The 27,395-nt window shown below is 41.0% G+C and overlaps 1 protein-coding gene across 1 annotated transcript; it reads left to right on the forward strand.

Annotated features, from left to right (window-relative positions):
* Positions 1-4,298: 4,298 nt before the first annotated feature.
* LOC124269365 (B-cell receptor CD22-like) lies at positions 4,299-27,395 on the forward strand. The gene is made up of 13 exons (XM_046704382.1): positions 4,299-4,472; positions 5,370-5,630; positions 6,856-7,098; positions 7,317-7,577; positions 8,601-8,849; positions 10,122-10,265; positions 10,492-10,510; positions 10,889-10,962; positions 11,753-11,797; positions 12,777-12,845; positions 13,734-13,802; positions 25,723-25,770; positions 27,021-27,395. Exons 2-13 carry the CDS (start codon positions 5,588-5,590, stop codon positions 27,053-27,055), a joined length of 1,299 nt encoding a protein of 432 aa, XP_046560338.1. The 5' UTR covers positions 4,299-4,472; positions 5,370-5,587; the 3' UTR covers positions 27,056-27,395.

The following is a 27,395-nucleotide window of genomic DNA, read 5'->3' on the forward strand; positions in this document are numbered from 1 at the left end:
AGTGATGTGGGGTGGTGTGAATGGAGGTGGGTTTGACAATGTAGTGATGTGGGGTGGTGTGAATGGAGGTAGGTTTGACAGTGTAGTGATGTGGGGTGGTGTGAATGGAGGTAGGTTTGACAATGTAGTGATGTGGGGTGGTGTGAATGGAGGTAGGTTTGACAGTGTAGTGTGATGTGTGGGTAGGTGTGAATGGAGGTAGGTTTGACAGTGTAGTGATGTGGGGGTGGTGTGAATGGAGGTAGGTTTGACAGTGTAGTGATGTGGGGTGGTGTGAATGGAGGTAGGTTTGACAGTGTAGTGATGTGGGGTGGTGTGAATGGAGGTAGGTTTGACAATGTAGTGATGTGGGGTGGTGTGAATGGAGGTAGGTTTGACAGTGTAGTGATGTGGGGTGGTGTGAATGGAGGTAGGTTTGACAATGTAGTGATGTGGGGTGTGTGTGTGAATGGAAGTAGGTTTGACAGTGTAGTGATGTAGGGTGGGTGTGAATGGAGGTAGGTTTGACAGTGTAGTGATGTGGGGTGGTGTGTGAATGGAGAGTAGGTTTGACAGTGTAGTGATGTGGGGTGGTGTGAATGGAGGTAGGTTTGACAGTGTAGTGATGTTGGGGTGGTGTGAATGGAGGTAGGTTTGACAGTGTAGTGATGTGGGGTGGTGTGAATGGAGGTAGGTTTGACAGTGTAGTGATGTGGGGTGGTGTGAATGGAGGTAGGTTTGACAGTGTAGTGATGGGGGGTGGTGTGAATGGAGGTAGGTTTGACAGTGTAGTGATGTGGGGTGGTGTGAATGGAGGTAGGTTTGACAGTGTAGTGATGTGGGGTGGTGTGAATGGAGGTAGGTTTGACAGTGTAGTGATGTGGGGTGGTGTGAATGGAGGTAGGTTTGACAGTGTAGTGATGTGTAGTGATGTGGGGTGACAGTGTGTGAATGGAGGTAGGTTTGACAATGTAGTGATGTGGGGTGGGTGTGAATGGAGAGGTAGGTTTGACAGTGTAGTGATGTGGGGTGGTGTGAATGGGAAGTGGGTTTGACAGTGTAGGTTTGACAGTGTGTGAGTGATGTAGGTTTGACAATGTAGTGATGTGGGGTGGTGTGAATGGAGGTAGGTTTGACAGTGTAGTGATGTGGGGTGGTGTGAATGGAGGTAGGTTTGACAGTGTAGTGATGTGGTAGGGTGGTGTGAATGGAGGTAGGTTTGACAGTGTAGTGATGTGGGGTGTAGTGTGAATGGAGGTAGGTTTGACAATGTAGTGATGTTGGGTGGTGTGAATGGAGGTAGGTTTGACAGTGTAGTGATGTGGGGTGGTGTGAATGGAGGTAGGTTTGACAGTGTAGTGATGTGGGGTGGTGTGAATGGAAGGTAGGTTTGACAGTGTAGTGATGTGGGGTGGTGTGAATGAATGGAGGTAGGTTTGACAGTGTAGTGATGTGGGGTGGTGTGAATGGAGGTAGGTTTGACAGTGTAGTGATGTTGGGGTGGTGTGAATGGAGGTAGGTTTGACAATGTAGTGATGTGGGGTGGTGTGAATGGAGGTAGGTTTGACAGTGTAGTGATGTGGGGTGGTGTGAGTGGAGGTAGGTTTGACAATGTAGTGATGTGGGGTGGTGTGAATGGAGGTAGGTTTGACAGTGTAGTGATGTGGGGTGGTGTGAATGGAGGTAGGTTTGACAGTGTAGTGATGTGGGGTGGTGTGAATGGAGGTAGGTTTGACAGTGTAGTGATGTGGGGTGGTGGTGGTGTGAATGGAGGTAGGTTTGACAGTGTAGTGATGTAGGGGGTGGTGTGTGAATGGAGGTAGGTTTGACAGTGTAGTGATGTAGGGTGGTGTGTGTGAATGGAGGTAGGTTTGACACAGTGTAGTGATGTGGGGTGGTGTGAATGGAGAGTAGGTTTGACAGTGTAGTGAGTGATGGGGTGGTGGTGTGAATGGAGGTAGGTTTGACAGTGTGTAGTGATGTGGGGGGTGGTGTGAATGGAGGTAGGTTTGACAGTGTAGTGATGTGGGGTGGTGTGAATGGAGGTAGGTTTGACAGTGTAGTGATGTGGGGGTGGTGTGAATGGAAGTAGGTTTGACAGTGTAGTGATGTGGTGGTGTGTGTGAATGGAGGTAGGTTTGACAGTGTGTAGTGATGTGGGGTGGTGTGAATGGAGGTAGGTTTGACAATGTAGTGATGTTGGGGTGGTGTGAATGGAGAGTAGGTTTGACAGTGTGTAGTGATGTGGGGGTGGTGTGAATGGAGAGTAGGTTTGACAATGTAGTGATGTGGGAGGTGGTGTGAATGGAGTAGGTTTGACAGTGGTTTGTGATGTAGTGATGTAGTGTGGGGTGGTGTGAATGGAGGTAGGTTTGACAGTGTAGTGATGTGGGGTGGTGTGAATGGAGGTAGAGGTTTGACAGTGTAGTGATGTGGGGGGTGGTGTGAATGGAGGTAGGTTTGACAGTGTAGTGATGTGGGGTGTGTGTGAATGGAGGTAGGTTTGACAGTGTAGTGATGTGGGGTGGTGGTGTGAATGGAGGTAGGTTTGACAGTGTAGTGATGTGGGGGTGGAATGTGGTGTGAATGGAGTAGGTTTGACAGTGTAGTGATGTGGGGTGGTGTGAATGGAGGTAGGTTTGACAGTGTAGTGATGTGGGGTGGTGTGAATGGAGGTAGGTTTGACAATGTAGTGATGTGGGGTGGGTGTGTGAATGGAAGTAGGTTTGACAGTGTAGTGATGTGGGGGTGGTGTGAATGGAGAGTAGGTTTGACAGTGTAGTGATGTGGGGTGGTGTGTGAATGGAGGTAGGTTTGACAGTGTAGTGATGTGGGGTGGTGTGTGAATGGAGAGTAGGTTTGACAGTGTAGTGATGTGGGGTGGTGTGAATGGAGAGTAGGTTTGACAGTGTAGTGATGTGGGGTGGTGTGAATGGGAGGTAGGTTTGACAGTGTAGTGATGTAGGGTGGTGGTGTGAATGGAGAGTAGGTTTGACAATGTAGTGATGTGGGGTGGTGTGAATGGAGGTAGGTTTGACAGTGTAGTGATGTGGGGTGGTGTGAATGGAGGTAGGTTTGACAGTGTAGTGATGTGGGGTGGTGTGAATGGAGGTAGGTTTGACAGTGTAGTGATGTGGGGTGGTGTGAATGGAGGTAGGTTTGACAATGTAGTGATGTAGGGGTGTGGTGTGAATGGAGGTAGGTTTGACAGTGTAGTGATGTGGGGTGGTGTGAATGGAGGTAGGTTTGACAGTGTAGTGATGTGGGGTGGTGTGAATGGAGGTAGGTTTGACAGTGTAGTGATGTGAGGTGGTGTGAATGGAGGTAGGTTTGACAATGTAGGTTTGACACAGTAGGTAGTGATGTGGGGGTGGTGTGAATGGAGGTAGGTTTGACAGTGTAGTGATGTGGGGTGGTGTGAATGGAGGTAGGTTTGACAGTGTAGTGATGTGGGTTGGTGTGAATGGAGGTAGGTTTGACAGTGTAGTGATGTGGGGTGGTGTGAATGGAGGTAGGTTTGACAGTGTAGTGATGTGGGGTGGTGTGAATGGAGGTAGGTTTGACAGTGTAGTGATGTGGGGTGGTGTGAATGGAGGTAGGTTTGACAGTGTAGTGATGTGGGGTGGTGTGAATGGAGGTAGGTTTGACAGTGTAGTGATGTGGGGTGGTGTGAATGGAGGTAGGTTTGACAATGTAGTGATGTGGGGTGGTGTGAATGAATGGAGAGTAGGTTTGACAATGTAGTGATGTGTAGGTGGGTGGTGTGAATGGAGGTAGGTTTGACAATGTAGTGATGTGGGGTGGTGTGAATGGAGGTAGGTTTGACAGTGTAGTGATGTGGGGTGGTAGTGTGAATGGAGGTAGGTTTGACAGTGTAGTGATGTGGGGTGGTGTGAATGGAGGTAGGTTTGACAGTGTAGTGATGTGGGGTGGTGTGAATGGAGGTAGGTTTGACAGTGTAGTGATGTGGGGTGTGAATGGAGTGAGTGTGAATGGAAGTAGGTTTGACAGTGTAGTGATGTGGGGTAGGTGTGAATGGAGAGTAGGTTTGACAGTGTAGTGATGTGGGGTGGTGTGAATGGAGGTAGGTTTGACAGTGTAGTGATGTGGGGTGGTGTGAATGGAGGTAGGTTTGACAATGTAGTGATGTGGGGTGGTGTGAATGGAGGTAGGTTTGACAGTGTAGTGATGTGGGGTGGTGTGAATGGAGGTAGGTTTGACAGTGTAGTGATGTGGGGGTGGTGTGTGGATGGAGAGTAGGTTTGACAGTGTAGTGATGTGGGGTGGTGTGAATGGAGAGTAGGTTTGTCAGTTCAGTGTCAAGTGTGTGGTCGATTACTCCAACTCTCCCGTCACGTCGTTCAGGTGGACACACAGTGGACGTTCCTATAGCGGACAAACCTTCAATAAAACAATAACATCCAAATCTGACTCGGGCACGTTGACATGCAGTGTCCAGAATGTGAGGTTCTCCACTCGAATCAACGTGTGGTGTAAGTATTCCATGGAATAAAGTCATTAAAATCAAGACATATCATGATCATAAAAAGATGCAATGTATAAGAAAGACTAGATCAGTGGAGACAAGTAAATGGTGTTACTTCCAGGCATACACTGAAGTCGTTTTCAGTTTGGTTTGAGATTACTTTCAACAGCTTGTGTGCTCTATGTGAGATCAAAGTCCGCAGATATGTTGTTTAACGAGCCTGGAAAGGATGCAGACAAATCAATCATCAGAGTTATGATGAATATTGACGTCAAACCACGATCATAGGTGTCTGGGAGGTCTTGAAGGTTCACAAGTGCGGCTACCTGTGCTACAAAGATAGGCTAGAAATGTCATATGCTTAATCTTACTACATTTAATGTTGTAAATCTAGATTTACATTTTATTTCATATTTAGTAAATAAGAACCACAAAAAAAAAATTATATTTGCCAACGTACACCCAGGAAAATACTTTATTTATTTTAAAATGGAATAATGTGGGAATATTTTGGTGACACTGAAGATTATCATTTCGAATTTTCCGTCTGTGAAACAAAGCCGAATGTGTTTTTTCGCTCAACATTATTCTACTGTGTTAAATATATCAGGTTTTTGAATGACAATTAGAAGCCATACACATAAGGAATTGAAGTTTATGGATGTCAACTTCTCTATTATGAGGAACACAACGTTTAGGAGTATATTCCTCCATGATTTGAGTGATGAATGATTCACCTGATGAAGGAGTACGTATATATTCCAAAACGTTGTGTTCCTCATAATAGAGACATCCATAAAATTATCTTCCTTCCTTGTTCAAAATACAACTCTGTTTGATGTGATATCGCAGCATGCATAATGTACAAAGTCACCGTTTCACCAAAGATCACATATATCTCCAGACCCTCCGGAAGTACATCTGGAACCGAGCAATGACACCATCAATGTTGCTGTTGGTGAAGACCTCCGGGTGCAGTGTTTCGTGGATGATGCCAACCCTAGTGTCCAGACATTCAAGTGGTCACACAACGGACGAACGAGTACTGGGTCGACCTTCCTCAAACGTGACGTAACCAAGTCTGATCAAGGACAACTGACCTGTACTGCTGACAATGGACACATGATGACGCCTGGACGGGCAGATGCAACTGTTCGGATCAGATGTAAGCTATGCTCTTTAACTTTTATATCCTTTCTGTAAAAATGAGGCATCCTTTTACCATGTTGCAGACATCCGTGATGTGCACTACTATCAGTTAGCAGCATGTTGTTTTTACCATATATTAATCTAAGACATACTGAGGCTTTGCAGTAGAGAATGTAGTGTGGTATGCCTGGGGGTTGGTATCAGACAGTAGAGAATGTAGTGTGGTATGTCTGGAGGTTGGTATCTGACAGTAGAGAATGTAGTGTGGTATGTCTGGAGGTTGGTATCTGACAGTAGAGAATGTAGCGTGGTATGTCTGGAGGTTGGTATCTGACAGTAGAGAATGTAGTGTGGTATGTCTGGAGGTTGGTATCTGACAGTAGAGAATGTAGTGTGGTATGTCTGGAGGTTGGTATCTGACAGTAGAGAATGTAGTGTGGTATGTCTGGAGGTTGGTATCTGACAGTAGAGAATGTAGTGTGGTATGTCTGGAGGCTGGTATCTGACAGTAGAGAATGTAGTGTGGTATGTCTGGAGGTTGGTATCTGACAGTAGAGAATGTAGTGTGGTATGTCTGGAGGTTGGTATCTGACAGTAGAGAATGTAGTGTGGTATGTCTGGAGGTTGGTATCAGACAGTAGAGAATGTAGTGTGGTATGTCTGGAGGTTGGTATCTGACAGTAGAGAATGTAGTGTGGTATGTCTGGAGGTTGGATCAGACAGTAGAGAATGTAGTGTGGTATGTCTGGAGGTTGGTATCTGACAGTAGAGAATGTAGTGTGGTATGTCTGGAGGTTGGTATCTGACAGTAGATAATGTAGTGTGGTATGTCTGGAGGTTGGTATCTGACAGTAGAGAATGTAGTGTGGTATGTCTGGAGGTTGGTATCTGACAGTAGAGAATGTAGTGTGGCATGTCTGGAGGTTGGTATCTGACAGTAGAGAATGTAGTGTGGTATGTCTGGAGGTTGGTATCTGGCAGTAGTGATATTGTCCGTGCATGTCCGGGACGTGGTTTTGACACATTTGCAGTGTTGTGATATATGATGGTATGTGGTTGAGGAATTTGATTTAGTAATGATGGGGTAGGATAGGGTTGTTTGGGGTCGGAGGGTACATATTTATTCGTGGGGTACGTATGATTTCCTGTATACAGAAATATGTCTAGAACCTGTATCTAAATTTCAGATTCTATTTTTAATGAGGCAATTTCCAGATTGTTTATTTGGTCACATCTTTCAGCAACGTTGAGAATACACCTGGAGCCACAAGGAAGTGTCACCAACGCCCTTCTTGGGCAAGTACTCAGTGTTGTATGTGTGATTGATGTCTCCAACACTCCGGTCACTTCGTTCAGGTGGACACACAGTGGACGTTCCTACATTGGACAAACATTCAGTAAAACAATAACATCCAAGTCTGACTCGGGCACATTGACATGCAGTGTCCAGAGTGCGAGGGCCTTCACTCGAATCAACGTGTGGTGTAAGTGTTCTATGGAATAGAGGCATTAAAGTCAAGATATATCATGATCAAAAGAAATTAATATATGTAGTGTACTATATTTAAATTTGTCATGATGAATATGTTTCTATTTCGTTTAATCTACATCCTGGTAAAATGTCTGGTCACGTCCGTTTGATGTGATATTGCAGCACTGCCAATTACATTTATGGCTAATAAAAATATTATAATGTCTCCAGACCCTCCAGAGGTACATCTGGAACCGAGAAGTGACACCATTGATGTTGCTGTTGGTGAAGACCTCCGTGTGCAGTGTGTCGCGGATGATGCCAACCCCAGTGTCCACACATTCAAGTGGTCACACAACGGACGAACAAGTGCTGGGTCGACCTTCCTAAAGCGTGACGTAACCAAGTCTGACCAAGGGCAACTGACCTGTACTGCTTACAATGGGCACATGATGACGCCTGGACGGGCAGATGCAACTGTTAATGTGATATGTAAGGGCAACTGTTTACATTATGATTGCTTACTTGATTGATTTTAGGGAATTGGTTGTGCTTTGATTGACTGGGATTCATTCAGGATTATCGCATCGCTTTATTGGACATGCATTACACGGCTGTCCTCAACGTCCTGACGTCGCAGCAGTGTTAAATTATTGAAGGTAACGTCATGTTAGCCCTTTTTCGTTACATCTGTCACGGGTTCATGTCTTGAATTGTGCGAGGACAATAAATGATGGGATGGGGAAACTCGTTTAAGATCAAAAGAGGATTACAACATGAGAAAGATGTGTACGTCAGACATGGTCGGATGGTGACATGAAAGTCCGTATATATGTGAGTGAGTATGGTTTTACGCCGCTTTTAGCAAATACTCCAGCAATTTCACGGCGGGGTAGAACAACTTACTCTTTTAACCTTACCAGTGACCATGAAATGTAGAAGATTTGCAAATTAAAATATAATTGATTTGGCACTAATGGCCAGTTTGGTCTCCAAGGTAATCTCAATAAGACTCTCCATAAGGCTGTAAGACCAATTGGATGAGGTACAGTCGAGCATGCTCTTTTTATACAGCGTCATACGACTCTTGCTTAGAAGTTGTTCAATCAAGGTTACCATATTCAAGGCGTAGTAAAGCTTTAACATTTTTTTTCCATAATATTCTCATGGAAAAAAATAAAAGAACACATGAAAGTGCAAGTGTTCCTTGATTCTTTTCCATGTTTCTTCACAAGGCATGCATTGCACTGTGGGTGGAATTCTGGAAATAAATAAACGAACACTTGTACTTTCATATGTTCCCATTTTCGTTCCCATGAGTATATATGAAATTATACAGTTGTACAGTCGACTCTTCATTTGGAAGAAATTTCCTATGGATGTGGTTTTCCCGCCATTATTTATAATTATGAATCATCAGACGGATTGTTTTCACAGGGTATAAATGTTTCATGATATTGTGCATTGTGAATGTTGTGGTTGTGGTTATTTTTCATATCTTGTGTATGACATAAGATCCACCGGAGATCCACCTGTCAACAAGGCAAGATGTCATCAGTGTCATGGCTGGGCATGTCGTTGAAGTTGAATGTGTCGTTGACGATGCAAACCCTACCGTCACCTCCTACATGTGGCATCACAGCGGCAATATCAGTTACGGACAGACGTTTCTGAAAAACGTGTCATCTTCCGATTCGGGGAACATATCGTGCTCTGCTACCAATAAACAAGGGACATCAACTGTACAAACAGGCATCGAAGTCTGTGAGTAGCCCCATTATCGTTGTTGTGTGTTCTGCCTAGACGTTGGCAAAAACGGATTTTGTGGTTAATGTTTTACATGGTGGTTGGGCAAACTTATCACCTATGGTAAAACAGAGTACAGTTCCTTAGAAGAAGTATGAAATATATATTCGCAAAGAATATATTCGTAAGAAATACAATTCCCTCCACCACCGTGCATAGTGCAATAAAGCACACTTTCGCCCTAAACTATTATAGTTAAACTTTAACGCTTTATTAGTTCAGGGCGAAAGTGTGCTTTATTACACTATACATGGTGGTAGAGCGAACTGTATTTTTTTTCTAGGATGCCAAATTAAATACTTTCTTAGACTAATTACAATTAATCTAAGGCGGAAAACAAACGACCGTGTCGGTGACCTAATTCAAGACTCCTCGTTCATGGCTAACTGACGCGCTGTTCTATTGATTTGTCTGCCCCCTACGTTAACACGAACGTTACCAGAAAAAAAAAATGATGAACAGTTTGATGACTGTTTTACGTTCGGGTTAAATGTCTTCTCTAAATTATTTTAATTATATCTGTGATTAACGTATATCATATGGGCCAATATGAACATCACATTTCTACTACCAACGTAAGTATAGATCAGTACATCCATATGAAGATTACAAGTCATGTGACATTCCACGGATGCATTGTGGGAATGTAAACACACGTTGTCGTGTCGCAGGTAAATTGTGAGTCGAACTGAGACATTTTATCCGTCGTAAAACATAAACGTAATGTTTCCACCAGTGATGTTCGCCGGGTGAAGCAACTGCAAACCAAGAAACGGGATGCAACGGAGTAGTTTACTGAAGGATGCTCTACGAGGCGATGACCACTGACATGCATCGTGACGTCTGTTACATTGTGACGTAATGCCAAAGTGTTCGATTACGAGGGGGCAGACTAGAATGGCGCTGTAACGCCAATACATTATGACGTAATGCAAAGAGTGTACATCATCGTCTGATAATGTACTGTGCGTCTTTGATAGTTCACCGAAGCTTCTTAGAATGTACAATATAAGCATGTGTCAAAAATCATGAATGTCCCTTGACCCGCCAGAGGTACATCTGGAACCAATCAATGGCACTGTGGTTGTCGTGGTCGGTGAAGACTGTGTGTACACTGTGTAGAACACGTCAACCCTTGTAAAACATCTGAGGCAAATCTTCTCATACATCTTCAAATAGAGTGCATTCGTTTCTTCATTTTGATAATCTGTTCTTTCTGTTCTGCCACAGTGCAAGCTTACTCTTTGATCGAGGACAATGAGTATCCAGTGTTCCTCATAGCAACAGGATCTGGCCTGGTCATCCTCATCCTCATCATCATCATCCTCATCATCATCATTATCTACCAGAGGAGGAGAATGAAGACTGCAAAACGTAAGTGTATTTGTGGTATAACTTGATACTGTCAGTTATGAAATATGCACATAGCTGGCCACACATATGACTAACTTACATTGCCTTATATGATTACTTTACATTAATATTTACTATACTATGCATAACATCCGATAACCTCTCAAATGACAGTAAATTCTATTGTAAAATAGTATTGAATAGTATTGCTCTGAATATGACATTGACAACTGCGTTTTTATTCCAGCTATTGAGAATCCTCAGAGGTAGGTGTATCTAAAACTGTATTTGATATAAATCACAAAAGCTTACTTGTCAGTTATAAAACTTTGTGAACTTCTAAAGTGGCAGTTGGAAGGATGTAGAGTATCACCTTGTATGGATTGACCTCTTTTTGATTGCTATGGACACAAGGTTTCGGTGTAGATGTTTAATAACGGTATTAATACCTACATCTCGCATCCATTCCAATAAAGGAATTGTCAACCCATGTAACGTGCTCCCCCTCAAAACTCACAAAAGGGCAATGCAGAGTAACGAACCATATATTTGAATTAATATATCCCAATGTCTGATAAACAAGAATGTGTTTATCTAGAGCACAGATTGTAAAATATTCCCATTTGATTTTGCATGTGTACTAGAACTGCACAGACCACCAGGGCAGATGTTGGAGGGAGCCAACAGATGTACGAGACCGTGGAACTGCCAAGTGGGGGTATAGCACCATTTTATACAGTCCATATATACAGTGAAACCTGTCTAAACCGGCACCCCACGGGACCGAAATGAAAATGCCAGTTTAGACAGTGAATAGAGAGATTGGCGAGTGTAAATGGCAGCCATGTTCGAACATGATCGTTACTGTCTAATCCGGTATCTTGTCTAAACCGGCATTTCATTTCGGTCCCGTGGGGGTGCCGGTTTAGACAGGATACCGGATTAGACAGTGACGATCATGTTCGAACATGGCTGCCATTTACACTCGCCAATCTCTTCTTCCTGATTATCTAGCGTGCCGAGATGAGTGTATTGGATTAATGGACCTTGATTGGACTGCTCATACCCATGCCGGCTTAGAGCGTTTGATTCACCACGCAGTCACTACTTCCTGATTATCTAACGTGGATTATAAGAGGATTAATTAGTGTATTGGATCATGAGACCTTCGTTGGACTGCTCATACCCATGCCGGTTTAGACAGTGTTGATTACAGTTAAAATTGCTTGTTGGGACCGGAAAGCCGTGCCGGAATACGGAATAGGCAGATGCCGGATTAGACAATGTTTTAATGGTCATACTATCGTTGTAAAATGGCGGGACCAAAATTGTATGCCGGTTTTGGCTGTGTGCCGGATTATACAGGTGTCGGTATTGGCAGGTTTCGGAAGATGATCGTTCTGTTAAGCCAAATAAAGTGAAGACTTTAGACAGAGCAATGTGTCAGTTTTGGAAATTAATTTGTCTGGTATTTTGGCCTTTGGCAAATGACTTGTAACATGTTCCAGGTGCTGATAATACGTACTGCGCACTTGGAATGACCCCAGTGAGAGGTAATGAACAAGGTTTTGTAAATATGCAGACATCTTACGCCGGCGTCTGCAATCGATCAGCTATTTAAAGACAGGCACAAAACGTTAAAAGCATGAAATACTTATATGACATTGCTGATTGTGTTAAACGTGGAATGCAGACCCCAAATAGCAAATGGATGGGGTAACATGTCTTGGATGTTGCCTATGAATTCTAATACCCGTGAAGATCCGGGCTAGAATTGGTTCTCAACAGCCCATGCTTGTCCTAAGAGGCGACTAACGGGATCGGATTGTCAGGCTCTCTGGCTTGGTATTGCCGATGTGACGATAAATATTAACTCACTCACTCACTCTGACTTGCTTGACACATGTCATCGTATCAAATTGCGTAGATCAATGCTCATGCTATTGATCACTGGAATGTCTGGTCCAGACTATTATTTACAGACCGCTACTACCATAGAGCTGGAATATTGCTGAGTGCGGGGTTAAACAACAATCAAATACAAAACAACACCTGATTATTTTAACATGGAATGCAGAACTCAAGTAACAGTAGCTGGACCATCTAAACTTGAAGCTTGCAGTGCCTATGAATTCTACACAGTAGCCTTGAAATGAAGTCATAACCCAAGCAACAAGATAAACGACCCAATAGGGAAACAGGGATATGGAATGTTTAGAAGTAAAACTCGTTCATTATGACAGGACTTGCGCGTCACATTACGTACAGCAATGTTTAACTACCTCAATTACTATTCCTTGTCATAACAAATTAAAACCTCTGTTCTGAAGCTTAAATCCTTTCACAATAACGAACTACGACTTAACGAAGTTAAAGGAATTTTACGATTAAAACCTGCTTTTCAGATACCAATTTGTGTTCCTTCTATCTGTCCTTGTGGCGTTGACAAAGTATACATGAGCTTTTCTGCCAAATCAAGCAGACTGTCCTACAATTCTATATAATTTATTCTGAAATAACACAATGTTCCAGATGACGATCCCATTTACATCTATGGCAACCTTGGATTTGAAGATGAAGCAAACACACGCCAAGAGACTGGTAAACTGTTGCTGGTTTCAAACACACGAATCAGATATTAAAGTTAATCGGGGTCCTCCTTTCACGGGGCTTTTCTGAGGATTAATCATATTTAAGTGGTAATAGGAGGCCTATATCAGTTAGTCAGAATTCCAACACAAGCAGAATGATGGAAATAGGCCCTCGTGACGATAAAGATTCTGCAATTATCATAGCTACTTTAAGTTAGTTTGAGTTCGCGTGTCTACACACAAAGGTATCATAGGTTTATCACACAAAAAATAAGCTTCGGGCGACCATCAGCTGAACACCATGGTGTCCGATGTTTTGCTGGGGCTCTCGATAGAGAAAAACAATCAACTCCGACACCTTCCAGGAATATGTTTTCTTCTGTGCCACGACGACACGCTAGATGGCACGCAGCTCATATCCACATGTATTATAATACATTAACTGTCTTCACTGTAGGGTAAATCTGTGAAGATCCATGCTTGTCGATAGAGGCGACTCACGGGGTCGGGTGGTCATGCAGTCTGTCTTGATTGTCACATGTCATCGCATCCCAATTGCTTAGATTCACGCTGGTGCCTTTGATCCCTGGCTTGTCTGGCCAGGACTTGATTACAACCATTTAGCTGGAATATTGATGAGTACGTTAAACAACAGCAGCAGCAACAACAAAACAACAACAAGAGACTGTTGGGTCACACCTCGAATGACCGTCTTTGCCTCTATCACCCGAAATGCTCAATCACACTTTGATATAGGCTAAAACTGGTTTTGCCTGAAATTGGAGACCCCTACAGCGTCAGCCAAACTAGTGTCTAGAAGATGATACACAAAAACTCATGTATTGGGCAAGCATTTTAATTTGAATCACAGTGTATGCTGAAATTTGTATGTTCACAGGGACTGCTTCGGGCCAATCCTACGGTGACATCCAGCTTGAAATGAACGAGAACATACGAAAACAAAGAGGTACTAAGACGTTGATAAAGACACCGAATAGCTTTGCGGAGTCGTACAAAATGCACATTGACTATGTATGGTGCATATTTACTCAACACAGCTATGCTTTACCATCTGATGTGGTTGGGGGCGGCGGGGTAGCCTAGTGATTAAAGCATTCGCATATGCCTGGATTCGATTTCCACATGGGTTACAATATGTGAAGTCTATTTCTGGTATCCCCCAATATCATATTGCTGGAATATTGCTAGAAGCGACATAAAACGAAACTAACATCCTCACTCACCCCGGTTTTCATGATATCAGTGAAGAGAACTTGTGGCCCAGAGGTCTAAAGAAACGCAACACGCACAGCTGCCTCAGTCCGCGTGTTGTGAGTTCTAATTTACTATAATGATGGTTCCTGGTTCATAGTAATATAGAGTTCAATAATGTACAACATTAAAACTGCCTGTGCAGCAAGGCTATAGACCGTCGAGTTCCAGATATGTCCATGATGTCATCCTCCGCATCTCGACATCCTCTGCATCTCGACACCCTGTCAGGGATTGTGTGTTTCACAAATGATGTTCACAGATGTAGCAATACACGATGGTTTGGAATTCACTTCTCACACTCAGCTGTTATTGAACTGACTTGAATCACTGTCTATGTGCGCACACTCTTTGTCAATAACCTTCTCAGTAGAAGCTGTTCTAGACTCGTTCATGTTCATTATGGTTTAATGTCCTGTTTGTTAGTGGTGCCTTATCCTCCTTAGCACATGGTCCTGCTTATCAGTGGTACATGATACTGTTATGAGTGATACATAGCCATGTTTATCAGTGGTTCATATTCCTGTTTGTAAGTAAGTGGTACATAGTCCTATTTATTAGCGGTACATGGTCCTATTTGTCAGTGGGTGGTACATGATCATATTTATCGGCGGTACATAGTCTATTCTATCAGTGGTACATAGCTATGTGAGTGAGTGATACGTATCCCTGGTAATCAGTGGTTACATGCCTTATACCAGTGGTACCAATTCCCGTTCCGGATTTTTAATGATAAACTTATTTGCACTGATAAACATCTAAACATTTGTAATAAATGGCAGCTTTTATTTCCTGAAAGTGATTTTGATTGGAAAAATGGATTTACAGTATAAAGAAAGGGATTACAAGATACAAAGCTTATTGACTTTCAACATAGATTTCTACAACGTATTATTTATACAAAAAAAGAATTGGTCAAAATGAAAAAAGTTGATAACAGTTAGACACAAACCTTTTGGACAAACCTACAAATTTGGCTCAACAATGTTTATCCTCATCCATTGATATTATCTAAAAACTTGATTTGGTTTGGTACTCCACATGAAAATGGAATACTAAATCACATCATCATTGCTGCGTAGAGACATATTCACATATGAAGTATTAAAAATATGCTTCCAAACCTAACTTTATATATAAAAACTCTAAAAAATATTCTTTGTGGAAAATCATTTTTCAACAACTATTGTTTTGTAAGTTAGTGTTACATAGTGTCCTGTTTATCAGCGGTACATGGTCCTGCTTAACAGTTCTATATACGTCCTGTTTATCAGCGGTACATGGTCCTGCTTAACAGTTCTATATATGTCCTGTTTATCAGCGGTACATGGTCCTGTTTAACAGTTCTATATAAATCCTGTTTATCAGCGGTACATGGTCCTGTTTAACAGTTCATGGTCCTGTTTAACAGTTCTATATATGTTCTGTTTATCAGCGGTACATGGTCCTGTTTAACAGTTCTATATAAGTCCTGTTTAGCAGCGGTACATGGTCCTGTTTAACAGTTCTATATATGTTCTGTTTATCAGCGGTACATGGTCCTGTTTAACAGTTCTATATAAGTCCTGTTTAGCAGCGGTACATGGTCCTGTTTAACAGTTCTATATAAGTCCTGTTTAGCAGCGGTACATGGTCCAGTTTAACAGTTCTATATAAGTCCTGTTTAGCAGCGGTACATGGTCCTGTTTAACAGTTCTATATAAGTCCTGTTTAGCAGCGGTACATGCTTCTGTTTAACAGTTCTATATAAGTCCTGTTTAGCAGTGGTACATGGTCCTGTTTAACAGTTCTCTATAAGTCCTGTTTATCAGCGGTACATGGTCCTGTTTAACAGTTCTATATATGTCCTGTTTATCAGCGGTACATGGTCCTGTTTAACAGTTCTATATATGTTCTGTTTATCAGCGGTACATGGTCCTGTTTAAAAGTTCTATATAAGTCCTGTTTATCAGCGGTACATGGTCCTGTTTAACAGTTCTATATAAGTCCTGTTTATCAGCGGTACATGGTCTTGTTTAACAGTTCTATATAGGTCTTGTTTATCAGCGATACATGGTCGTGTTTAACAGTTCTATATAAGTCCTAATTATCAGTGGTACATGGTCCTGTTTAACAGTTCTATATAAGTCCTGTTTATCAGCGGTACATGGTCCTGTTTAACAGTTCTATATAAGTCCTAATTATCAGTGGTACATGGTCCTGTTTAACAGTTCTATATAAGTCCTGTTTAGCAACGGTACATAGTCCTGTTTAACAGTTCTATATAAGTTCTGTTTATCAGCGGTACATGGTCCTGTTTAACAGTTCTATTTAAGTCCTGTTTATCAGCGGTACATGGTCCTGTTTAACAGTTCTATATAAGTCCTGTTTATCAGCGGTACATGGTCTTGTTTAACAGTTCTATATAGGTCCTGTTTTTCAGCGGTACATGGTCCTGTTTAACAGTTCTATATAAGTCCTAATTATCAGTGGTACATGGTCCTGTTTAACAGTTCTATATAAGTCCTGGCACCCGTGAAGAGCCACCTCCTCGTGGTGGGTGCTGGGTAACGCTAAGAGCTCTTCGACCCTCGATGTGGACCCGGGGGGGATATTTTGGTCCACCAACCCGTTTGCCTTGGGTTGCGCCCCTGTGTCGGTGGAGGACGGGATTCTGGTGGTTGAGGGCACTGGTTCCAGGAACAGTGTTCCTTTGCCCAATACACCACTTCGACCCTTACTTCACCTAGACGGGTGGTAGAATCGGCCCGATTCTATCAATCGGCTGGTCACGCAGTGCCCTGTGCGTAGAGATTACTTTTGCACATATTCAACATAATATTTGGTCTTGGCTGTTTACATTCAACTTGCATGTATATATATATATAGATTTGTATCTATGAAATTGCTCTAGAGTCCCATGCCAGAAGGCGGTGGCTCATGGGCCAATCTGGCAATTTTGACCTCCGGGTTCTGTTTGTCTTTCAGGGATCTGTCTAGGGCCGGACCCAGCCTGACTTATACCCTGTTTGGCAAGAATAGCTACCTGTGTTTATTTTGCTGGAGTATAGCATCCCTGTAACCCTGGTGTTTGTAGTTGGCTTCCACTACGACACCGTTCTTGTTGACACTCTCCATGGTGGGTGGGGGAGCAGGAAGTCGAATATTTTCCCTTCATCATGGCTACCCTACAATTAACTGGTTCTAGATCCAAAACTAAGAGAAGGCATGTCGATAGTGACACTGCTAATTCTCGGATGATGAATTCGTACACAGTCCTGATTGCTGGCCCCTGCTTTTCTGGTTGTAGAAGGTGTTGATGGTGAATCCCTCAAAATCAATCCCTTTTGTTGTATCAAAATCAACTGAAGTGCATTTGTGGGAAACGTGAAGAATGTCATCCGTTGCCCCGCTCCGGTTCCTTGCTAGTGGAATGTGCATGGAGACAACAGTCTCTAAATCTGCTCAAGGCCCATCAATTTGCAATACTGAGATTGTTGTCTTCAGTGCACAAAACCTTAAATTCATGTAGAGGCATTTAGACATGACTGTGCGAAGTGTCTCTCAGACATGAGTGAGGGAGGACATTGCAGCGGAGTTGAAGAATCAAGGTGTAACATCAGTGAAAAGGTTTACTAGGAAAGATGGTGACAGAATTATAAAAACAAACACCTACCTTTTCACATTTGCACTTTCAAAAATCCCTTCTTCTATCAAAGCCGGTAGATTAAACATCGGAGTGGATGCGTATATACCGAATCCACCTGTGTTTCCAACTGTCAACAGTTTGGTCATGGAGCAAAAATCTTGTCGTAACTCCTGTTTGCTCCTGCTGCAGTAAGAAACATGACAGCACAGACTCGTACAGATATCATCAAATGTGCAAACTGCAGCAAGCGACTACATGTCATTTTCAAAATCATGCCCGTTATGTGAAACAAAACAAAATCCTCGCAATCAAGTACACTAAAGACATTTCATTTATAGAAGCTAAGAAATTACAGAGAAGGATTCCACTTCCACTTCTGCACTCGTCATACTCTGCTGCTGCTTCTCTTCACCTCCAAAGGTTGATCAGGGATGCCAAACAGCAGTTACCTGACTACTGATGTCTCAGGGAATATTCCTTTACGATGCTGAGGCTGGAGCTATGTCTCTTCTTCTTTCTCTCGTCCACATCAGCTTCTCAAACTATCCTGTCTTCTGGAAACACACCAGCAAGGACTATGCCTGAGCCTACAATTGAACCTTCCTGAACCTGAACCTGTGTAAAAGAAATCCGCCACTTTCAAAAAAAAGGAAAACAAAAACTCAAGAAAAAGAATCAAAGGGCCTCAAACATGTTGAGGTGCCTTTACCACTGACTGTTCCTCTGGAGGTTCATAACGTCTTTTGAACTCTCTGGATATGGAGATCACTCCATCACTAACATTACAGCGTAAAGGACCACCTTTCTCGCTCAATGTTCTTCCAATTGAAGCATTCCATGAGCTGCATGCCAAATTTAATACAATGGAATTGTAGAGTCTTCGAATAATTTTACTGATCTTACAGCCATTAATTCAAGATTTAAAACCATCTGCTATTTGTTTACAAGAAACATTCCTCAAAACCACTGATAAAATTGATTTCAGACAGTATGGACTCATGTCACCACTTTTCGCCCCCGGGTGATAAAGCAACTGGAGGATCGTCTGTTCGGTGAAGCAGGGGTGTCATTCATAGTCCTGTCCTCCTCAACACACCTCTCCAGGCTGTTGCAGTTCGTATGACATTAAATGTTGTGTTCTACGTTATGTTCTTTGTAACATTCCACCGTCGTATTGTCTCTCAACAGTCTGATATTCAGGCACTTTATGACCAACTCCCGAAACCCCTGTATCATCATGGAGATTTAAATGGTCATAACCCACTTTGGGGGTATGACAGCAATGCACAAACTGCAAAGTACTGGAGGATTTTTCTAAACAACGATTTATGCATATTTAATGATGGTTCTCATACATATCCACATCCAGGAACTAGGAACTTACTCTTGTCTGGATTTATCCATTGTTGACTCTAATTTACTGAGAGGGACTTGAGTGGTCAGTTCACGATGACTTCTGTGAAGTGACCATTTTCCCACCATATTGGAAAATCGTGATACCTTCTGATGTTCCTCCATCATCACGAGATGGAACTCTTGCTTAAAGCTTAACTGGGATTTGTATGAAATTCGTTGTTCTACTAAACTAACACCTGGTGCTTTTCTTGATGTTCCTGACCCTGTTACACTCTCTTAACGAACTTCTTAAAATAGCTGATGAATGTGTTCCGAAGTCCTCTTCCAATCCACACATACGTAAACAATGGTTTACCGCTGACTGCAAACAAGCTTAGGAAGGCCCGGAAAAGGCTGGAACAGTGCATTTCAGTAGCCATCCTATGGTCCACAATTTAAATAAGTTCGTAAAATTTTAAATGCTAAAGCAAGTGTACTTTTAAACAAAACAAAACGCCAGTCTTGGCAAAATTATGTTTGTAAAAAATAAATTCACGTACGCCAATGTCGTGCTGCATGGAAATATGATCCAGAAAATCAAAGGTAAGGGTTCTGAATCTAGCATTCACCATCTGAAAGATGGGAATCAATTATTGACTAATAACTCAGATATTGCTAATAAACTTGTGAGACTTCTTACCAAACATTCTTCTCATCTGTCTAATTATGTACCTGCATTCCAAAGCAAAATATCAAAACAGCAAGAAAGAAATTCTATTAATTTACTTCAGATAATGGGAAGATTATAACGAAACCTTTTCGATACATGAACTTCACATTGCTCTTGACCAGGCTCACGATACTGCTTTGAGAGCTGATGGTATACATTATCAACTATTAAAGCACTACCGGATTCATGTTTAGAGACACTTTACATATTTTGGATGATATTTGGACATCTGGAAAATTTTCCTTCCTCGTGGCGCGATGCCATCATTGTGCCCATCCCTTAAACCTGGACGTGATCATACTGATCCCTCGAATTATAGACCAATTTCACTAACTAGCTGCGTTTGCAAGACCATGGAACGCATGATAAATAATCGACTTGTTTGGTACTTCTAAAACCAATAACCTCATAACAGATATACAATGTGGTTTCCGTAAAAATAGAAGTACAATCGATCATTTAGTGCGTTTGGAATCTTTTGTGAAGAATGCCATAATTAATAAACAACATGCTGTGTCTGTCTTTTTCGATTTAGAAAAGGCATACGACACGACATGGAAACATGGGATTTTAAAAGATTTACATGACTTTGATTACGAGGCCGTTTTGCCTCAATTTATAGGCAACTTTAAATGACAGACAATTTCAAGTCCGAGTGGGTTCTACCCTGTCTGATCATTACACTCTCAGGATCAGGGTGTTCCACAAGGCAGTATTTTATCTGTCACACTCTTTAGTATTAAGATTAACAGTTTATCAAAGGTTTTAAATGATTCAATTGATGGATCACTTTTTGTGGATGATTTTAATATTTCTTGTCGTGGTAAAAATATGCATACTATTGAACGGCAATTGCAGTTGTGTTTAAATAAAATAAATAAATGGTGTCTTGAAAACGGTTTTAAATTTTCCAAGTCCAAAACTAATTGTCTACACTTTTGTAGAAAATATAAGCCGCATAAAGATCCAGAACTATCTTTAAATGGCACTCCGATCAAAGTTGTCAAGGAGGCCAAGTTCTTGGGTCTAATTTTTGACTCCCATTTAACTTTTTTGCCGCATATTAAATCCCTTTAAAAGCTAAATGCCTGAAGGCAATTGATTTGTTGAAAGTTGTTTCAACTCAAAGTGGGAGGGATCAAGCTACCTCCTCCACCTATATCGATCATTGGTCCGCTCGAAACTTGATTATGGCTCCATTGTTTATGGTGGAGCCTGCAAAAGCAACCTAAAACTACTTGATTCTGTCCACCACCAAGGCCTAAGGCTTTGTCTTGGGTCCTTTAGAACCTCTCCCATTGATAGTCTCTCTGTTGAAGCAGATGAGCCTTCTCTTACACAAGGCCGTATAAAATTATCTTTACAATACATTACTAAACTATATTCTAGCGAGTCTAATCCTGCATTTAACTGTGTCTTTAATCCCCTTTATGAGGATTTATACAACAAAAACCTTCTCTTGTTCCGCCTCTTGGGCACAGAATTAAGTCCTTTATTTCTGCTGCCGGCATTGAGCTGGAAAATATAGCTCCTTCCCGTCTTCTTTCTTCTCCGCCTTGGCAACTGGTGAGGCCTGAAGTTGACCTAACTCTGACAAAGTTTAAGAAATCTGTAACTAATGACTTACAATATAAACAAGAATATAATCAATTAAAAAATAATTACAATACTCACAAATCCTTATTCACAGATGGGTCCAAGGATGGTGGCGCGGTGGCTTGTGCCACTGTCATTGGATCCAGAACAATCTCCTCTCGATTACCAGATAACAGCTCTATTTTTACAGCAGAAGCAAAACGCCATATTAACAGCCTTAAAAATATATTAAAAATCACCGTAAATATCAACAATATATCATCTTTCTGACTCACTTTCTTGCCTTCAGGCTATTAAAAATATCTCTTGTAAAACATCCACTTTTATTAGAAATTATTGAATTATATAATGAGCTTGCTACTGGCCAATGCGACATCGTCTTTTGTTGGTTACCCAGCCACGTGGGCATTTCTGGGAACACATTGGCTGATCTTGCTGCTAAGGCAGCACTCAACAATTCTGTGACACCACTTCTTATCCCATACTCTGATTATAAAGCCAGCATTAGAACATACATCCGCGATCTAATGCAGAAGAAGTGGGACACCCAAGTAGGTATTAATAAATTACATGCAATAAAACCCTACATTGGTTACACCTACTTGGGTTGTCAGTCCAGATTTGAAGAGGTCATTATGCGGCGATGTCGCATTGGCCACACTAGATATACTCATGAATATTTATTGAAAGGCGAAGATCCTCTCCAGCTTTTTGCATCCCTTGTGATGAAGAATCACAGTCAAGCATGTCCTGCTTGACTGCATTGAATATTCCATCACAAGGGATAACTATATCAAAGTAAACACTATGAAGGATCTTTTAATAATGTCAGTTCTCATTTAATTATTGCATTTTTAAAAGAATTAGATTTGTTATGATTTGTAAATAGATATATATTTTATTATTGGTAGTTTGAATTAGTGACTGAGATTGTTAGTGGTTGTACCCTCAAAGGGGTTGAAGTATTGTAAAATTATTATGTCCTCCTGAGAGGGTACGTAAGTCCTAAAACTTCCAAAGTTAAATTTTTGCGTACCCGATTTTAAACGTAGTATATTTGTTCCTTTAACTTTCGGCTAAAGATGTCCCACAATCGCCAGCGGCTGAAGGGATGGTGTAAATCCAACTAGGGTCCATGCAGGTAGCAAAGGCACTGTAAGTCCCCATGGTCCCTAGTATGGTGATCTACCTTCAGTTGTTGGCGATCTATAGCCCATTTTTACATTGTATTGTCTTCTTTAATTGGAATGTTTTAGCTTTGTTCGCTAGTTTTATATTGATAGCTGTGATTATCTAGTATTTTTACTGTCCTTCGTTGACAGGGTTTTATATATTATATGTCTGTATTACCAATTGAGAACTAGTATTAGTCACGATATGGCTGAAATATTGCCGATGTGACTTTAAATCTTAACTCACTCACTCACTATATAAGTCCTGTTTAGCAACGGTACATAGTCCTGTTTAACAGTTCTATATAAGTTCTGTTTATCAGCGGTACATGGTCCTGTTTAACAGTTCTATATTTGTTCTGTTTATCAGCGGTACATGGTCCTGTTTAACAGTTCTATATATGTTCTGTTTATCAGCGATACATGGTCCTGTTTAACAGTTCTATATATGTTCTGTTTAGCAGCGGTACATGGTCCTGTTTAACAATTCTATATAAGTCCTGTTCATCAGCGGTACATGGTCCTGTTTAACAGTTCATGGTCCTGTTTAACAGTTCTATATAGGTCCTGTTTATCAGCGATACATGGTCCTGTTTAACAGTTCTATATATGTCCTGTTTATCAGCGGTACATGGTCCTGCTTAACAGTTCATGGTCCTGTTTAACAGTTCTATATAAGTCCTGTTTAGCAGCGGTACATGGTCCTGTTTAACAGTTCTATATAAGTCCTGTTTATCAGCGGTACATGGTCCTGTTTAACAGTTCTATGTAAGTCCTGTTTATCAGCGGTACAGGGTCTTGTTTAACAGTTCTATATAGATCCTGTTTATCAGCGGTACATGGTCCTGTTTAACAGTTCTATATAAGTCCTAATTATCAGTGGTACATGGTCCTGTTGAACAGTTGCTTATAAGTCCTGTTTATCAGCGGTACATGGTCCTGTTTAACAGTTCTATATAAGTCCCGTTTAGCAGCGGTACATGGTCCTGTTTAACAGTTCTATATAAGTCCTGTTTATCAGCGGTACATGGTCCTGTTTAACAGTTCTGTATATGTCCTGTTTATCAGCGGTACATGCTCCTGTTTAACAGTTCATGGTCCTGTTTAACAGTTCTATATATGTTCTGCTTATCAGAGGAACATGATCCTGTTTAACAGTTCTATATAAGTCATGTTTATCAGCGGTACATGGTCTTGTTTAACAGTTCTATATAAGTCCTGTTTATCAGTGGTACATGGTCCTGTTTAACAGTTCTATATAAGTCATGTTTATCAGCGGTACATGGTCCTGTTTGACAGTTCTATATATGTCCTGTTTATCAGCGGTACATGGTCCTGTTTAACAGTTCATGGTCCTGTTTAACAGATCTATATATCTTCTGCTTATCAGCGGTACATGATCCTGTTTAACAGTTCTATATAAGTCATGTTTATCAGCGGTACATGGTATTGTTTAACAGTTCTATATAAGTCCTGTTTATCAGTGGTACATGGTCCTGTTTAACAGTTCTATATAGATCCTGTTTATCAGCGGTACATGGTCCTGTTTAACAGTTCTATATAAGTCCTGTTTATCAGCGGTACATGGTCTTGTTTAACAGTTCTGTATAGGTCCTGTTTAGCAGCGGTACATGGTCCTGTTTAACAGTTCTATATAAGTCCTAATTATCCGTGGTACATGGTCCTGTTTAACAGTTCTATATAAGTCCTGTTTATCAGCGGTACATGGTCCTGTTTAACAGTTCTATATAAGTCCCGTTTAGCAGCGGTACATGGTCCTGTTTAACAGTTCTATATATGTCCTGTTTATCAGCGGTACATGGTCCTGTTTAACAGTTCTATATAAGTCCTAATTATCAGGGGTACATGGTCCTGTTTAACAGTTCTATATAAGTCCTGTTTAGCAGCGGTACATGGTCCTGTTTAACAGTTCTATATAAGTCCTGTTTAACAGCAGTACATGGTCCTTTTTAACAGTTCTATATAAGTCCTGTTTATCAGCGGTACATGGTCCTGTTTAACAGTTCTATATATGTTCTGTTTATCAGCGATACATGGTCCTGTTTAACAGTTCTATAAATGTTCTGTTTATCAGCGGTACATGGTCCTCTTTAACAGTTCTATATATGTTCTTTTTATCAGCGGTACATGGTCCTGTTTAACAGTTCTATATAAGTCATGTTCATCAGCGGTACATGGTCCTGTTTAACAGTTCTATATATGTTCTGTTTATCAGCGGTACATGGTCCTGTTTAACAGTTCTATATAAGTCATGTTCATCAGCGGTACATGGTCCTGTTTAACAGTTCTATATATGTTCTGTTTATCAGCGGTACATGGTCCTGTTTAACAGTTCTATATAAGTCCTGTTTATCAGCGGTACATGGTCCTGTTTAACAGTTCTATATATGTTCTGTTTATCAGCGGTACATGGTCCTGTTTAACAGTTCTATATAAGTCCTGTTTATCAGCGGTACATGGTCCTGTTTAACAGTTCTATATATGTTCTGTTTATCAACGGTACATGGTCCTGTTTAACAGTTCTATATATGTTCTGTTTATCAGCGATACATGGTCCTGCTTAACAGTTCTATATATGTTCTGTTTAGCAGCGGTACATGGTCCTGTTTAAAAGTTCTATATAAGTTCTGTTCATCAGCGGTACATGGTCCTGTTTAACAGTTCTATATATGTTCTGTTTATCAGCGGTACATGGTCCTGTTTAACAGTTCTATATAAGTCCTGTTTATCAGCGGTACATGGTCCTGTTTAACAGTTCTATATAGGTCCTGTTTATCAGCGGTACATGGTCCTGTTTAACAGTTCTATATAAGTCCTGTTTATCAGCGGTACATGGTCCTGTTTAACAGTTTGATGTAAGTCCTGTTGATCAGCGGTACATGGTCCTGTTTAACAGTTCTATATATGTTCTGTTTATCAGCGGTACATGGTCCTGTTTAACAGTTCTATATAAGTCCTGTTTATCAGCGGTACATGGTCCAGTTTAACAGTTCTATATAAGTCCTGTTTATCAGCGGTACATGGTCCTGTTGAACAGTTCTATATAAGTCATGTTTATCAGTGGTACATGTATATCCGTGCTGTAAAACAACATGATGTCCTTATCTGTATTTATCCTTTTTTTTTACCCCAGCAAAAGACAAGAAAGTAAAACCAACCAAAGCACAGAAATACGACGACGGTAAGTTGGGCACTTTGACTTGTAGCTATTACTTTAATAGCATCAGAACTGAGAACAAGCCAGTTATAAAATTTGTTGTTTCAGCCGCACACTAAATATTCGAATGAGATGACGGCGGTCAGATAAATTACATCACCGAGCCTGACCACCAGATCCACTGGGGATCCGCAAGTCCCCTGTCTCAGTTCCCCTGAACCACATTATTTTCTTTACTACCTAGCCCTCCTTAACGTCCCCATATGGAGCAAGTCTAGATTTCCTCAGGTTTTGAACTTCCCATTTCACTGGGCTCTTTTTCAATTTAAATGGGTTATATTTTTACTATCAATATATATAGTCTGAGACTAAGCGTTAGTTAGTTTAGGGATTCGCATGCATCGTTCGGCATCTGTTTTAATCCAGATTCACATATTGTGGTTTGAGATAAAATGCTTTAACTTTCACAAAGCACCTGTGAGTCTTTACGATACTACAATATATACATTAATTATACATGCATAAAGGATGTTAATATGATTAATAAATGGGTTTTTAACACAAATAATAGTAGTTTGTCACATGTTGAAACATCGATGGTTACTGATATGTATGTTGCCTATATGTTTCACCGCAAGCGAGTTGATAGCCCATATTTAATAACGGAATTAGAAACCGTATGGTCAAATTGCTATGACAACCTAATCATTTAGAGTTAAACTTAATATGTTTTGAAAATTAGATAAATGTAAAACCGAATTGATACTCTCTAAAAGGAAGCAAACATATGCTTTACCAGGATGGTTATCTGTAAATCTTGCACAAAGGATATTTATTGGGTTTTTTAAAGTTGCTTGTTAACGGTTGGGCAATTGAGTTTGAATATTCTTGTAATATAAAGTAATGTGATAGTGAGGTTCCCTAATAATTGTGAAGGAAAATTGTACATAATTGTATTTTTTTCGAGTTTTAATAAATGTTTTATTTTGAACATTTCCATCAGTCATGTTGGTGCCAAGCTGAAGTAGTACGACAGTAAAGTTGTGTGCGTGTGCTGTGAAAGCAGTCCCATAAAATCAGACGAATTTTTCAATCCAAAGTGATAGTTCATTCATTTATTGATGTATTGTTTGTCCATTCAAATTCCAGTATTTGATGTAGTCATGGTAGAGTAAAAGATCTCTTTGTACAATGCGAAAGGGAGTTAAGTTGTACACACAATGGCGGATTCTGTATCACCAATATCACTGACTTACATCTTTTTTCCTTCGCAGAGCCAACCTATCAAAACTCCGTCGTCAGGAACTAGTCGTTCTCATAACTAAGGATAGTGACATCATCACTTGACTTGGACATATATCTGCATCAGCGATGTATGTTAGCATGTGCATGACTATCTGCTATGTTTACCATAGTTGGCCCGATGCCTATTTAACTAGCCCCATTACTGCAGTTTGGCTGTACCTAATTGGATTCTCTCCCGTTAATCTCACAGAGTCGCCGTCGTATTGTTATCATCTGACATTATATTGATTTCTTGTATGTATTCTATATGATGACTCATTACTCTATATGATGACTCATTACTCTATATGATGACTCATTACTCTATATGATGACTCATTACTCTATATGATGACTCATTACTC

Source organism: Haliotis rubra, unplaced genomic scaffold, assembly GCF_003918875.1.
Source record: "Haliotis rubra isolate DU_JTF1 unplaced genomic scaffold, ASM391887v1 Scf1441, whole genome shotgun sequence".
NCBI classification, from domain to species: domain Eukaryota; kingdom Metazoa; phylum Mollusca; class Gastropoda; order Lepetellida; family Haliotidae; genus Haliotis; species Haliotis rubra.